This window comes from Stylophora pistillata, chromosome 6 (genome assembly GCF_964205215.1).
Source record: "Stylophora pistillata chromosome 6, jaStyPist1.2, whole genome shotgun sequence".
NCBI lineage: Eukaryota > Metazoa > Cnidaria > Anthozoa > Scleractinia > Pocilloporidae > Stylophora > Stylophora pistillata.
In genome coordinates, this window is record NC_142524.1 from 35,438,020 (window position 1) to 35,453,238 (window position 15,219).

Consider the following 15,219-nt stretch of genomic DNA (forward strand, 5'->3'; position numbering starts at 1 on the left):
TTTGGGAAATGTTAAATAACTTCGCTGACTTACGCTGTTAGCATATGACGATCCATAAGAATGCAATGATTTTTTCGTAACATATTTTCTGCTTTGCTTTACAAATTGATTCGGACTTTAACTTAGTGTAAAGAACAATTTAATGCGTTACCTTTGTAGTCTACCACTGCAATTTCTATTCTAGATTGAAGTTGTCAATGAATATGCGTTAATAATGATCAAGGTGAGGGCTATTGCAATTGCCGATGAGAACAGTGGATTTCAAAACAAACCCGTCTAGATTCAAGAAGAATTCTTTAGGTTCAAGAAAGTATAGTCGTTTGAGGGAAATAAGAATTTTCACCTTTCAGATACATGTTGCCTGCCCGCTCCAATCGAACCAGGTTCTTGAAGAGGGTGACCGCCCATTCTGATAATAAAAACAAAAAGCAAAATTGTTATTACCTGGACATTAAATTCTCTGTTGCTTTCCTATTCGTTTTATCCATAGTGATGTGTTCAGATTTTTCTTCTTTGTTTGACTTTTAAGAATATTCCAAGTATCTTTTTTTTTCCTGGCTATCAGTTTCATCCTTTGAAAGTGAAACAACAGCGAAGACTATGAATACAGCTTAGTTGAGAATGTTTCAACTCCTTAGTCCTACCAAAGCGAATTGAACCCACTCGGTCGTAACCCAGATTTAAAGCAAGCCAGTTTCGTCTTACGTAGAGGTAATCGTCTGAGGCTGAGTAAAATTAGGGATCGATGTCACGCCTGTTTTCAGAAGTTGCAGAAAATTCCTGCGTCGTGCCGTGACAGTCGCCAGCAATGAAATTATGATACTTTTAGACAAAACTAAATGTTTTCAATTTCAAGTTATTTTGCTCGGGGCAATCGTCAAAATAAATGAAAAATGCGTCTGTCTCAGTCAATCAGCATTAGTAACCTTGCTCTCTATGTTATGAGGAAAGAAATGCGACTTCATAACAAAGACTTTGAGGGGAGCGAGTCGCTAATCTTTGTGGTAGCAAAGTGTTCTTTAATCAATTAAATGGTGTTTTCAGTTATTAACTCGCGGAGAGTACTTACGCATTTGGCGAATTCGGAGACCCGGCATACTGAAGCTGACTGAATTGTCCAATGCTGGGCATTAGATGACTTCTGGGAAGAAAACCTGGACCACAAGACGAAGTGGTACCGTAGCCTCCCTGGGTATTTACAATAACCACAGGAGGCTGACTCTGTACGTCAATCTTTTGAGCAAAATATCCTTTCTCGTTCTTTCCAAGAGAAAAATGTACTCTGTCACCGACGACTAACCGATTGAATTGATATCCTCGCAAATCACTTTCATGAAAGAAAATTCTACTCGGCTCTAACCAAGTTTCAGACGGGTGGTATTTTGTTATGAAACCATACGTACTCTCAAGCTTTGCAATGTAACCCTCTTGAATTCCTCTGGACGGGAAAAGATCCCAAGAAGAGCCTCGAGATGCTTGCTCTGATTCGGGATGCTATCAAAGGAAACGAAAGCCACTTAAGAACTAAATTAATAGCTCCTGAAGTTCTAAATCCTATTTGAAACAAAGTGATATGTTCCATTTAATAGCAAAATACCTAACTGGGATAAGATTAGATTTGATTTATCGCAAGTGACGGTGTGTCACGGCTTATTTATAGATTGCTACCAGTCGAGAATTGATATGTCAGTCATTCCAATAATGCATTTCGCTGATGTTTTGGTGTTGGAAATTTAATCAATTAGTTTTACATCATAATCTACCTTACTCAGCAAGATTTAAAGAGTGTATACTGATCATAAGTATACACCCTAATACGAAAAAATAGTATCCTGAGATTATGAGGGGCTTATTAAAAAGCGCTCATCGTTTACTGATATATTATAAATTTTGGTACTACATATCGTGTTCTATGTAATCGTAAACTCAGTTTAGTGCAGCTCTTTAGTTGTCCCCGTAGGGTTTTGCCCCTAAGGCCAAAACCCGAGGAGCTATCATTGAAGTCCCCACACGTATATATATGAAAAGAATAAAGAAATATACCAGATATTAGGTATATAATGGAAAAAAATCTCGAGGAGCGCAATTGCTGTCGGGTAACCGCAAGTTATGCGCGCGAATTGGACAAAGAGAAGCGCAAGTGCTGTTGGTAACCAGAAGCAAATATTTACTGCGGGGGCAGCCTAGTGAGAACTACGACTAGTTTCTATGACAATTAGCTTCGTAAAATATGTTTAAACTTCTTACTTTCAGTTGAAAATGAAAAGATTCTTACCAGATCAGAATACACATGCCCACCGTCTTGGAAATGGCGCTAACTGCGGTTTATTATTTGTAGAGCAATTGCGAATGATTTGTGACACATAAATCATATTTTGGGATTATGGTATTGAAATGTGTGATTTAGGGATAGCACATTGCAATGTTTAAAACTTACGCTGCCGGTTGCACCTTAAATCCGGCTGATTTCTAAAATGAAACGCCACTTGCGATTGTACTGCGAGATTACGTTATACCAATACAAGTTTCCATTCATTTTATTCTAACTAGAAGAGACGCTAAAGCAGAAATTTATTCATTGCAGTTTAAGGAATATTGCTATTAGTTAATAACAAAGGCGAGGCAGAAAAGGGCCAATTAATTTATCTACACTTGGTATCCCATACTTTATAGCGCAGGAAGTGCATAATTATAACATATGAGCACAGCAAAACCTTTAAGCACTTACCCATTTTCTGTTCTTCATCTCGCACCCAAAAATAATTCCTAAACATGCACTTAACGAGTTCCTACGTGACTTTTACGAAAGCAATGTTTAATCCTTACCTGAATATACATATTTTGAGCAAAAAATCCCTTTGAACCTTTTTCAACACTAAATTGAACTTTAGTGCCACGGCGAAGGTGAGGTATGTCTTCCTTTGATATGCCAGACTTAAACTCGTGAAAGAATACTCTTTCCCGGGTTGAAGGAACTTCTATAAAACCACGAACTTGGTTGAACCTTGGAGGACCTTCAAGGCTGCATACATAACCTTCCAGCCGAGACTTCATGCGGTAAAGATCTTCCAGAGACTTTGGCAATGTCGCTGTCCTTGTTGCCCTTTTTTCGGTGCAGGAAAAAAGCCTCATGAGCAAAGCTAATATGCTTTTAAAAAAACGACGTAATTATCATAATAAGTAACGGAAATTAAGTCACAGTTTATTGTGTGACATCAAAAACAAATATTAATGCGCAGGTGCCGAGTTCGAGTTGTTTTCAGGTTCGTTTTTGACATTGCACTTTCTGTACTAAATAGCATGTTTCATTTCTTGTGGTAAAAGCAAATAAGAACCTTAGAACTGTTCTATGCATCGCACTTCGGACGTATAAAAAGAAGCTCTGTTGCTCGCTATGTTTATTTGGGCCGTGCGACGAAGCTTTGCCCTGGGTGAAAAGTTTCAGTCTCAGCACACAATGTAAGAGAAATCGATCAGATTGTCCGCAAAAATCTCACCGGAAATTATATTGAATACTTTCGCAGGTATCACAAGAGAACATGTTTAAAAGTTTGCGAGGTTCGTATAAAACACGATGATTGCAGACATTGATATGTCGCTTTAAACGTTAAACAAGATGCAAAAATATTTCTTGATTTTTTGTACAATTTGCTGGAGTTATTTCGTCGGGCCACGCGGGTATGTCGAGCAACTGGCGCTTATGCTTACGTAGCTTTCTTTGCGCGACAAAATCTAACCTTAGCTTTGTCAGCTGTAAAGTCTTTCACAATATGGCCAAGGTTGCAGAGAACGTTAAGTTCGTGGACGACCTCCAGCAAGCGCTCACAGAAAGCTTAGCTGTGTTTCCGGTTAGCTAATTGAAATCTGAACAAAAATAATTATCGAGAACATCGTGGGAAGGAGAGATGTTTTCGAACAGTTACCGAAGGGGTTTGGAAAGATCTTTCAACTGCTGCCTAGAGTGTTCAAAATCTTGAGCTCGAAAGGCCACGGATCTCTTCAAGTCCCTTGGTCATTGTCATTTCACCTCTTGTCGATTGTTGGAGACCAAGTTAGATACCCTTGATCATTGGAAATAGATGCTGCTTTCATTGGGGAAAACAAAAACCAAAGACAAGGAAATATTGGATGGAAAGGGCGGGTTTGCTTTGTTGTAAATGTCAGCTTAGTATAGGGTTGTCTACCCACATCTAATAAACAAAAGTTTCCACGCTTAGCTTTTCTTTTATTTCAGGCTAAGATTAGATTTGATTTTGGCGTGTACGGAAAGCTGCCTAAGCGCCAGTTGCTCGACATACCTGCGTGGCCCGTGCGACAAAATAGCTTCACAGGATTGGAAATGTTTCAGTTACAGCAAATTAGACAAAAAATCTAGAGAGAATTAAGTTTACATCTCATCTAACGTTTAAAGCGACATACCAATGCCTGCAACCATTATGTTTAATACGAACCTCGCAAATTTTTCAACACGTTCTCTTGTGATACCTGTGAAAGTATTCAGTATAATTACCGGTAAGATTTTCGCGGACAATCTGATCGATTTCTCTTACATTGTTATATGCTCTTCTGCTCATAACTTGAAATCGACTCAACCCCTGGGTCTCCGAGGATGGCGCGAGCGGTGCTCGAGCTTTATGTTAGTACTAAGTTATTTTGTAAGATTTCTGCCACCTTCAACGTTGTTCACCCAGAGTCGGGATAGAGGTACGTAGTAGTTGTTGTTATCGTTTTCGTTGTTATTAGGTTCGTTGATTGTCTGTCGCCTCAAATTAGTTTGTAGTTTCATGTTGTTTATAATCGCTCAATGACTCCTATTTATTTTCACTACAAGGTTAAGGTCAGTCAGTCATTGTATCCTTCGTTTCAGTTTTTACGTATTGGATCATTAAAGTTACCATATTTGTGTACTCGTCGTGGTTTAATTGATGACTCCGATTCAGTCTGAAAATCTATCGCCGTAACAATTTGAATGGGACCTTCGATTAAACTTACTCTCGATAAACTGCTGGTGTGGCTGGATTCACTGCTTTCTCTTCTTCGTGAAGTCTTATGCGATTTTCTTTCAGAAGTGGATCGATGAGATCTTCTTCCTTTAGGAAACACAAGAAGAAAAGACTAAGTCAAAAATTAACCCTCTATCTGGTTGGTTTGGCAGCTTTGATCAAATAGTGTTAAATTGCAAACACCATTTACGTCATAATAAGGTTACTCTAAGCCTTTACTTTTGCCTTCCATTAATATCGTACGATACAATTTGCGATTTTTGCTTTTTTAATGATCGATTTACAACCAGTTTATCTCGATCTTTCATGGTGAAAGCTTTATCTATCATTTTCTAACACGAGTCCACTGACGCAACCTAGTGAAATAAGGCAGCTAAAATAACTATTCATATTCAGGTTACGGTCGTGACTTCCACTGACGTCACCTCTTGAGATCTATAATGGCCCTGGTTTCTCTCCTGGCGGACAATACGTGCATTCACGCCTAATCTACCTTCTCTTAGATCGCCAAATCACCGATCGACTAGGAAAAGGTTTACAATGTATGAGATAGCTCACTCAGTGCAGATCTCTTTAAAGCTTTATTTCAGTAAACAGAACGTGCGGGGTGCCCCATTCATTCAAAGGGCGTATGTTAATTACCCTTAATCCCAACAGAAAATATAAGTTGTGTGATCTTTGAGTTATTCATTTTCCAGTGGAAAACAAGAGGTGAAAACCTACCACCATCATGACATTCATCGCTCTGGGTCCTTTTTCGGCTTTTCCGACGGTAAAAGAAACCACTGAGTAGAGTTTTATGTCATCGAGATCGTCTACAGGAGGAACGAACTGTTTCGCGTGAAAGAAGAGGCGTTCTTCATATTTTGGGTGAAAAATGCGCCCATAACCTTTGTCAGGCTTCACCAGGACTACTATCCCTTGCATTTCTTCATCCAAATGACGAGTCCAATCGTCCACCTCTGAACTTTTCTGTCGAAGCCTCACTGGTTCACGATGGAGAGGTGTACCAACCAAAGGTAAAAAATCATGTTCTTCATCATCTTCACTGAAATCTTTTTCAGTAGAGTCCTTGTCTTCTTTATATATCGGTAAACTTTGGCTTACGCGCGCAGCTGCTTTCTGAGCTTTGGCCATTCCAGGAGGACAAGCTACATGCCAAGCAAAGGGACCTGTCCAGTGAAAGGCGAGGCAAAACTGTACTTCGTCTCCTTCATTTGGCATGTAAGGTTGTACGTTGATGGGGACAAAAGACACACTGATGCGGTTTTTGAAGGTGATAGTCCCTCTCCAGTCACTAATTTTTTCTGATACTATTCCTTTCCATTTGGTTATCTGTTCTTCGAATAAGGCTCTCTCGATTATCTCTTTCCCACCGCGTTTTTGACCCTGACGTGAAGATCGCTTTAAATATTCTCTTACCAAGTCTTCGTGATATAGTAAGGAATCTAACGAATTTATATGACGACCCACTTTTGGATGAAGCCATTCGACCGGGAGAAAGGGATCCCGTGAAACCTCTTTGAGCCTTCTTGACCTTTTATGCAGAAATTCTTCAACATATTTGGTAGCCTTGTTCATTTTCTCCTTGTCATCAGGGTCACTTACTGCTTCCAAGATCGCAACAACATAACTAAAAATTGAAAAATACGAGATATGATGTATTTAAGTGAGCCAACGCAGGTAGTTCTACTTACATTAGGGAAAGTTCTAAAAATACTTACCTCATATCATACCGTAAATTTGATACTTTCACACTAAGCAATCGAGAAGTTTCCTTAGGGGAAGGAGGCCAGGCTGCTTTTACAGGTGTAATTAATGTAATGGGTAAATAATTACCTCTTATTACTTATTGTTTCCTGTATTACTTCACTTGGGTATTTACCCGAGAAGCTTTTCTTTTAAACTATAACGATGTCATGAGAAAATAATCATTATCTCTTGCGTAGGATAATACTCCAAGTGTCATTGACATTGGACAATATCCCTGTTTCATTTGATTGAAATAAAGTGTATTTGCAATCTTCCTCACAACCGTGACCAAAGTATTATCCGATGTCAACTCAGACTCCCATTGACCAATCCCCCGGTTTAACATTTACTTAACTTTTTGCTAGAAACATGGACAGTGCGCTTTTAAGATGTTTTCATTTCGAATCATAGGCAAGATAGTGAAAATAGTGTCACTCACTTGTAAAATAGAGCAAAAGGCGATCTTCTTCCTGTAAACTTCAACCATGCGTCGATTTTGCGTCTGACTGCCTTTAGAGGAGGAACTTTTGACCCTAGTCGCACGCATCGGATCCAGATCTTCATGGATTCCTCGTCATGGTAAGGATTTGTCATCATTAAGTCTTCCAGATTTCGAATTCTTTCGTCGGCCTCTTCCGGTTGCAATTGTCGCCTCTCAATTTCCAGTGAGTAGATTAGAGACAATGTTTGAAGGACCACAGCGTCTACCCAATCTTCATCGCTGGAACCTTTGGTCACTTCTTTAAGGCTCTCACAAAATACTTTCATCTCTTCAAGACTTCCCAGGTTTTCCAAAAGATTGTCTTTCAATTTTGCAGTATGCTCATTGATTGGCACTGCTCGGAGATTTGCAAAGGAATCCGGCACTAGAGCAAGGATGTACTTGTCCTCCTCAGACAGCGTAGAAAAAGAGTGATTCACTATTTTTTCTTCCAGAAACACTTTCAGATAGTCGACAAAGTGGGATCTACCAACTGATTTCATGGCTGCAAGCATGACAATCTTCCTGACAAGGGCATCAGATGAGTACCCATGTTCCATCAAGGGCCTTTTATCTTTCACAATCTCGAAACAGGAACTGCTCCGTATAGAATTACGAACAACTTCATCCAAAGAGAACTTCTTTTGATCTTTTAGGTTTTGCACCTGAAGACGAATTATGTCACCATGAATATGATGTAAAAGAGGGTCTTCTTTGTGCGCTTTTACTGCTTCTTCAATGCGAGGGATGGCACTTTGAAAGTCTTCATATACAATCATGTAGTATTTGGCCAGATGAGCCAGTAAATGAGCCCACACACTCGTACCATTTTCGAATGTTTCACTTAGCTCCAACAGCATGTCGCGTGCCGCGTCTTGGTCGCTCTCCCTCATAAATCGCACAAGTGGCGAAAATTTCTCACTCCCATACTCACTGGTAATGTAGAGTTGTCTCGTTATGCGTTCAATTTTCTTGCTAGATCGTGGGTCTGATAGGGCACACCTTGCCAGACGAAGCGCAACATCTTTCAAGTAAAGGGTGAGACTCAATTCAAGTTTCTCAGATTGCTGACGAAGTAATTCTTCTGCAACTTCAACAAAAGATATCCTTCTGAGGTTTCTTCCGTCCGATGAAGGAGGACTTAATAGCTCTCTGACATCATCGTTACTGAATATTTTCTCAAGTAGGACGACATTTGTTTTTGCCATTGAAGCAAAAGCATTTACAGGAAAGAGAAAGTCTGTATATACGTGTATGAGAGCCAAGAATTCCAAAATCTGGAGCTGTAACTCGTTCGCATGAGCCAAACGATACTGAACGTAACTTTTTAAGCCACTAAATTTTTTACCAAACACTGTTAGGCTGAAAAAAGCAAATTTTCGCAAGGAACATTCTCTTGCCACCCTTTCCTTAAGCACCTTGAGTTGAACCTTCTTTTCTTCTGAAATATCTTTTAGTTTGAGAAACTGATCCACCAGCTGTGCCACTTCACCTTGGGTGAGTTCCCGACTCAGCTCCATCGTTTTGAAAGGTGCGGTACCAACGAAATATGGTATTGATTGCTTCTTTTTCTGTTGACTGTACAACGGGTAGGACTCGACCACAAGTAACTTTAAATTTAAATTCCTCCTTTCTGCCTCGTTTTTAAAGTCGTTGAACTCTGGTAAAACTGTCATTTCACTGTCAACGAAAAGAATTAGAGGGAGGCGAGAAAATTGAGTGATCTTTTCTATGTTAGTGCCAAGGCTGTCGTTAAATTCTAGTAGGCGTGCACAGACATACTGCTTGTGAAACTCAAACAAAAGCTGCATGCATAATGTTGTTGCCCCAGCTCCTCTCTCTGCTTTCAGGATAGTAAAGCAGACATGAGACCGTTTGTCAGTCAAAAAAGATCTTAGCTCTTTTTTCACCTCCTTCATCTTTTCTCTCTCAATGGCAATTCCACAGACCAAACCAATCTCGTCAATTTCAGAACCCGAGAAAAACTTGACCCTTACTTTGTCCTCATCCTCTGATTTTGACTGAAAAGGAGTAGCGTTATTCAGGTACATGAGCTGTATATGACCTTGAATTGCTTGCCGAATCGGTTGAGGTAAAGTGTCTGGAATGGTTTTCTCTACATCATGATAATAGAACCTCCTCGGGACCTGAAAAGCATCCTCAGACCGGTAAGGTGGTGGGAGTGCAGCTCCTACGTGACGTGCCATTTCATGAGGTAAGGCGACAATAACGTTGTCTCGCTTAACTTCAAATCTTGCTCTTTCTAGAGGATCCACAACCCCTGATAACACAACGGACTTTGCAAGTGGATTGGAGCAGACAAATATTATCTTTGTGGGTCCCCAGGAGGACAACAAGTCCTCTAAAAGAGCATATAGAGACGGGAGCAGTTCTTCATGACCATCGTCCCACAAACAGACCACCACTAACTGGTTTGGGCTTACGTGGAGAATAAGTTGTTCAATGAGGGTCCTCATATGACGACCATGAGACTTCATCCACGAGGCGTGGCCCTCCTCTGCAAGAGTTTTGTTTACGTCTTCGTAGCCACGGACAGCACACCAACAAACACCGTTACTTGGGTCTAACTGTAGTCTTCGATCACGAGGAGTTCTCACGAAAAGATTTCTTTCCACCTGATGGCGATCATGAAGGGGTTTAAAGATATTCAAAAGATGTCCATCCTGATTCGGGGTTTGATCAAAATCTAGTACTAGAGCCCATTCGGGAACCACAATGCCGTATAAATCGCGGTCTTGTCTTTGGAGGGAAAATGGTGAACAGACCAAGACATAGGATGTACTTTCCTTTTCAAATCTGTTCAAGGCGTTCAGTAGTTTATCAGATTCAATACTGTAGTCTGTTTTTTTAAAACATTCCAAAAGTTTTGTGGGTTTCATTTCAGCTACCTCTCCTCCCGGATCAAGATTGAAAGTCAATAAGGGACCTGTTAGGTGAATCGGATACTGTGATGCGCTGACGTGGAGATGAACCACGCAAAAGCTGTCTCTTGCGTCTTCTACCTCCTCAGGCGAAGCAACAGCCACTTGGAAGTACTTTGACTTGCCACTTTCACTTTCCATCTCCGAAATAAAGTTCTCCACGTTTAATTGTGTTGCATCTTTCACTAAAATACAGCATCGATTGTTTTTAAGACGTAAAACAGTTAGGAGCTGATCTACCTTTGATTTGGCGTGTTTGATAAACTTCGGAACGTCATGTGCCTTATGAAAACTGACTGCGAAGAACTTTCTCGCCCTTTCCTCGTGGCTTTCTGGGTATCTTACGATGTTTTTCGATGAGTCAAATTTCACTTTAGTAAACTTCATGAAAAAGTGACTACTGTCGACGGAAGGCCAAAAGTTACAGATTATTTCGCTGCACTCTTTGACTAATTCTTTGCGATCTTGCTCAGACATGAATACCCCAACAACATAACCAATCTTGGTCTTTGTGTCTTCTTGTATTCCAAAGTAAATGTCACCTCCGTCCGTGTTAAGAAATGAAGCAGAGTACCTCTTGATATGATCTTCTAAAATGATTTTTTTTGGATCAACGCCAAAAACCTCTTTGAACTCTTTCTTATCTGTTTCAAACCTAACTTTATCGAAGACACGGCGCTCGTCACTATCTATCACATATTTGGAACCCTTCTCTATTTCTTTTTTCAAATATGTTGGTGTTTTCTCTGGAATGTTGCGACTTGCCAGTGATTCGAGCCTGTTGAACAGGTCTTCGTAGTCGGCCATCAGTTTTGTTTCTGCCCCAACGCGTGTATAAGCCCGAGTGTGCTCCTTCTTAATAAAACTGATTTGTGAGGTTCCTTTTACCACATGAATACGAAATAGGATTGGAATTTCCTCCTCTTCCTCAACCTCGTGTGGCAAAAGGCTTTTGTTTTGCAGCCACATGGCAGCCACAAAGTCCTTTCTCCTCTCCACACATTCATCTGCTTCTGCTGCGGTTGCACAAATATCTACACTTTCGTTAACATTTGGCAGTATTTCACCCAAGGCTCTAGCCATGTCCTCTCTCTTCTTAATAACCATTGCTCTTGAAACTTTAGCACCTACAGCTCTTCTATCGGGACTGACACCCACAAAAATATCTCCAGTTGAACTATTTTTAAGCGCAACCATACTTTCTTTCATTTTTTCTAACGGCTGTTCGGGGCAAACAATACAAATTGCCACGTATTTTTCTAAGAGTATCATTTAGAAAAATGGTTTCCTGGTTAGTTCCTTCAGCTGAAAATATTCCATGTGCAGTAAGGAATGTTTCAGACTTTGGTCTCGAATACGCGGGTGATACGGTAGCTTCATTTCTAACAGCTGCATGTTCATCGGAGTCCACAACCACTTTGAACGGAAGCCTTTGAACACCCTCCGTCATAGATACAATTTCCTTATCTGGACGTTGTATTCTCCCTCTCACAACCAATGGATCACTCAACTTCACATCCAGAATTGTCGAAATTTTGTGCCTATTTAGTACTTTGGATTCTGGAGACACTTTAATCTCTACTTCAAGTTCTACGAACGCGTCATCCATCTTCGATTCATTTCTAAGATAAACTGTTCCCGCTGCCCCACGGTTTCTTGGTGTGGAGAAACAAAGCCCCTTAAGAGTTATCACCTCGCCATCAGGTGGAGTCTTCCTCAAAAGTTCATCTATGTAGAGATGATCTCTAATCTTGTCAAGACTCTCGACAGTACCAAACAAACCCTGCAGTTCCGACCTACTGACAAAGAGTCAAATAAACAGTCGGGCATAAATCAAGCCTATCAAGGACGTCAATCGCCTATAAAACATTAGTCACGGTTAGTTAGATTTTCTAGGGCACACTCGAAACATTTAGTAGAATTACAGTTCGTTCTGAATGTGTGACTCAAAATGATATTCCTTAGTTTCACCGTAATATCATAGTGTTTCGATTCCTTACTTCTACTTCTACCTCTTCCCGCGGCTAAAATACATATTTGTTTTCTCTAGCTATAGAACCAGATATACCAATTGACATAAGTAGAACCAGAGATAACAACTGTCAAAACCTCTGTAAAATTAGTAGATAGCGAGACTTAGAGACTTTCCGATAGCTTTAAGCTTGTATAAATTCAGAGAGTGAAAGGTTACATGCGAACTAAATTGTATTTAAGTTGTATTGCATCCTATAACAAAGTCAATTACATTCAAGCGATATAAAAAAAAGTTCAAGTTTGACTGTCATGATCCGTCGAGATTAACGAGACTACTTTTTTTCTGCAAGAACAATCTCAAAATATCAAGATCTTTTCTTCCCTTGACTAAACGACACTATGTAAAGGAGACTTTGTTCAGTTCAGATGAAAACCTAACTGATAAGGCTCGCACACGACACATCTATGACAATAATGGAAGAAAAGCTACACTGAGACAGGGTGGTTGAGGAAGTGCTCTTAGAAAGAGGAGATGGTTTAGGCAACATAGCGAGTAATACCTGTTTTGCGAATTGCCACAACTTGAGTTAGAAGCAGAAGGATCGTCACATGGGGAAGCTGACCTTTTAGATTTTCGTTTTGCAGTTTCTCTAAGGGTGTCGTCGCTCTCAGATTCTGGAACGTTTGCAATGATACGTAATCAAGAAAATGCTGTGTTTATAAGAATTTGTTATTTTAAACTAACTAAAAAGTATTCCGCAAAAATGATAACATACAGTCTAAACATAGTTGTGATAAGTCTCCATTAGATTTCAAAGGCATTTGTTCTAAAAATCATCCCATCAAGTTAACTCTACGATAAGTACACCTGGAAACGTTCGAAAAGTCCCTTACCTTGATTTATTGTCGTTCCCGCGCCCGTCTCTGATGACTTTGTGCCATCATCTGCGCTACTAGTTGTACCATTTACATTTTCTTCGAAAGCAGCGATTAGTTCTGTCCAAAGGTTGAAAAAGAAATCGCCTTGATTTGGAGATCTTTCAATCCAGTCTTGCCGTGTTAATTTCGTAAGTCCGGCGCCTGAGATCGTCTTCAGCTTTAATACATCACTTCCATCAATCTCATACTCTTCGCAAACGTCGTCAATCCATTGGATAACTTTCGCCTTTTTCCATTTTCTTGGGTCTACATAAACGGAAGTTAATAGAGGGATTAAGGAAAGCGCCAAATGCGCTCAACCGATCATCCTTAAATAACTAAACAAAACCAGATTACGTTTCTTGAATACCTTAAAAGGCAAACAATACATGCACTCAAGTACATGAAATCCGACTGAGCTCTTACTAGCGATTGTTACCATATGATCAAACATTTGTGGCAACAGCCAAAGAAATCGATTCGGCTCATATTCTCTAGTTAGGTGGACCTTATGGTGAAACGATTTGAATATATCAACAAAGTTGAAATGGTGAAGTGGCCACCCTTACGATTATAAAAGCTGACGTTTCGAGCGTTAGCCCTTCGTCAGAGCGAATAGAGGAATTGTGGGCTGCGCCACAAATTAAAAACACTTGAACCAATAAAAAGTACCAGATCTTGAAAAACAACATTAAGACATATGTTGACAACAATTTCAGCAATTCTTGATGGTTTATTGCACAATCTAATTGAATTTATCCGACCTTCTTCTAAACTAGATTAAAAATAGGTCAAAAGTAACTCGTTATTTGACTATGTGCTACACAAAATCATGATAAACTGAAAATTGGGCTTTTGGAAGGGAAGTGTAGCTCTTTTCGATCTTCGAAGGATTTGTTGGGGAAATAATTCAGTGCGATTTAATCAAATTTTAAAGTTGGATAAAATGCCCTGATTTGACGGTGCCGTCATATAGTCAAAAATGTACACACTACTTGCAAACTTAATTGTTTCGCATTTTACATCAACTCTACAGCTTGTTTAACATAATATCATCTTACCCTCCATATTTGCTCTTAACAAGCAAATGTCTTGAAACCTCTACACTAAAACATTGGCGTTTTCAAAGCATATATCGAAATCCACAGACAAAATGGTTTATTTCGGGATTTACATTAAGTAAGCTATATAATGTGAATTGTCCGTTTTCCCCAGAGCGAATCCCCCACCTTAGAGTACAAAACTCTCATCGAACATATAAGATACTAAAAAACTTTTATTACCCATTTCTCTGTTATTTTCAAGCGCAGGGTCTTTAGCACTATCCATTCCTGGAGATCAACAATCATAGTAACATATTAAAGCCGCAATTCTAATTAATGCTAATTAGATGATTTAAGGAGAAAGAGTAAAGAAACGGAGCCGGCACCAAAAGTAAGGTAATATAATAAAATAAAAACCTTAATAATTACAATAAAAATGTGGTGTTTAATAGATGCTTCTGAACGCGTAGTTTACCTCCACGTAATCCAAAATGTACATGGATGTTAGAATCGTGTGTCAACCCTTGTTCTTTCAATGATTTTATGAGACAAATCTGTGAAAAAGAACATTAACCAATGATAATTAAGACTCTATGACATATATGAACAGAAAATTCGTAAAATTTCAAAGAGGAGAGAGCCATTAAATAAAAAGTACGAATACCTTTCGTCCCTGATGCAAAAATATAAAAGAACGTGGTAAACTTGGACATTTCTCTAAGACAGTATTTCTCAAAGCTTGACCCAGTTCGTCTTGCCTAAGAATCAAAACTAGTGGCCTGTCATGTTTGATGCCGTGCACAAATATCTGAAACAATTCCTCCCTACGAGAACGAAACAAACTACTTTAATTTTGGGGAGAAAACGTGCATGTGAGGAAAAGCAGTAGCCTTATAGTTCCTAGCCAAGAGCCATTATGGCTCTTGTTCCTAGCATATTCGAGGTCGAGGTGTTGAAGTTGGAGGCATAATAAGCTTAATACGGTTGTGTTCCATCTTGATCGATCGGTACCTTAGAGATTTCTAAATATATTCCATTTTAATATTTCCAATGCGATAAAATCGGGAGACATGACTTAAAGTTTCGAGCAACATGACTCTGGTTTC

General features: G+C 39.5%; 1 protein-coding gene across 1 annotated transcript in view; it reads right to left on the reverse strand.

Annotated features, from left to right (window-relative positions):
- LOC111347295 (uncharacterized) overlaps window positions 1-15,219 on the reverse strand; it is a 28,183-nt gene that overhangs the window by 2,501 nt on the left and 10,463 nt on the right. Inside the window, 12 exon segments of the mRNA XM_022954555.2 lie at window positions 344-409; window positions 1,070-1,494; window positions 2,827-3,103; window positions 4,993-5,090; window positions 5,727-6,636; window positions 7,195-11,441; window positions 11,443-11,977; window positions 12,713-12,827; window positions 13,047-13,337; window positions 14,354-14,401; window positions 14,589-14,667; window positions 14,778-14,937. Of these exon segments, the coding sequence (XP_022810290.2) occupies window positions 344-409; window positions 1,070-1,494; window positions 2,827-3,103; window positions 4,993-5,090; window positions 5,727-6,636; window positions 7,195-11,441; window positions 11,443-11,977; window positions 12,713-12,827; window positions 13,047-13,337; window positions 14,354-14,401; window positions 14,589-14,667; window positions 14,778-14,937 (7,251 nt within the window).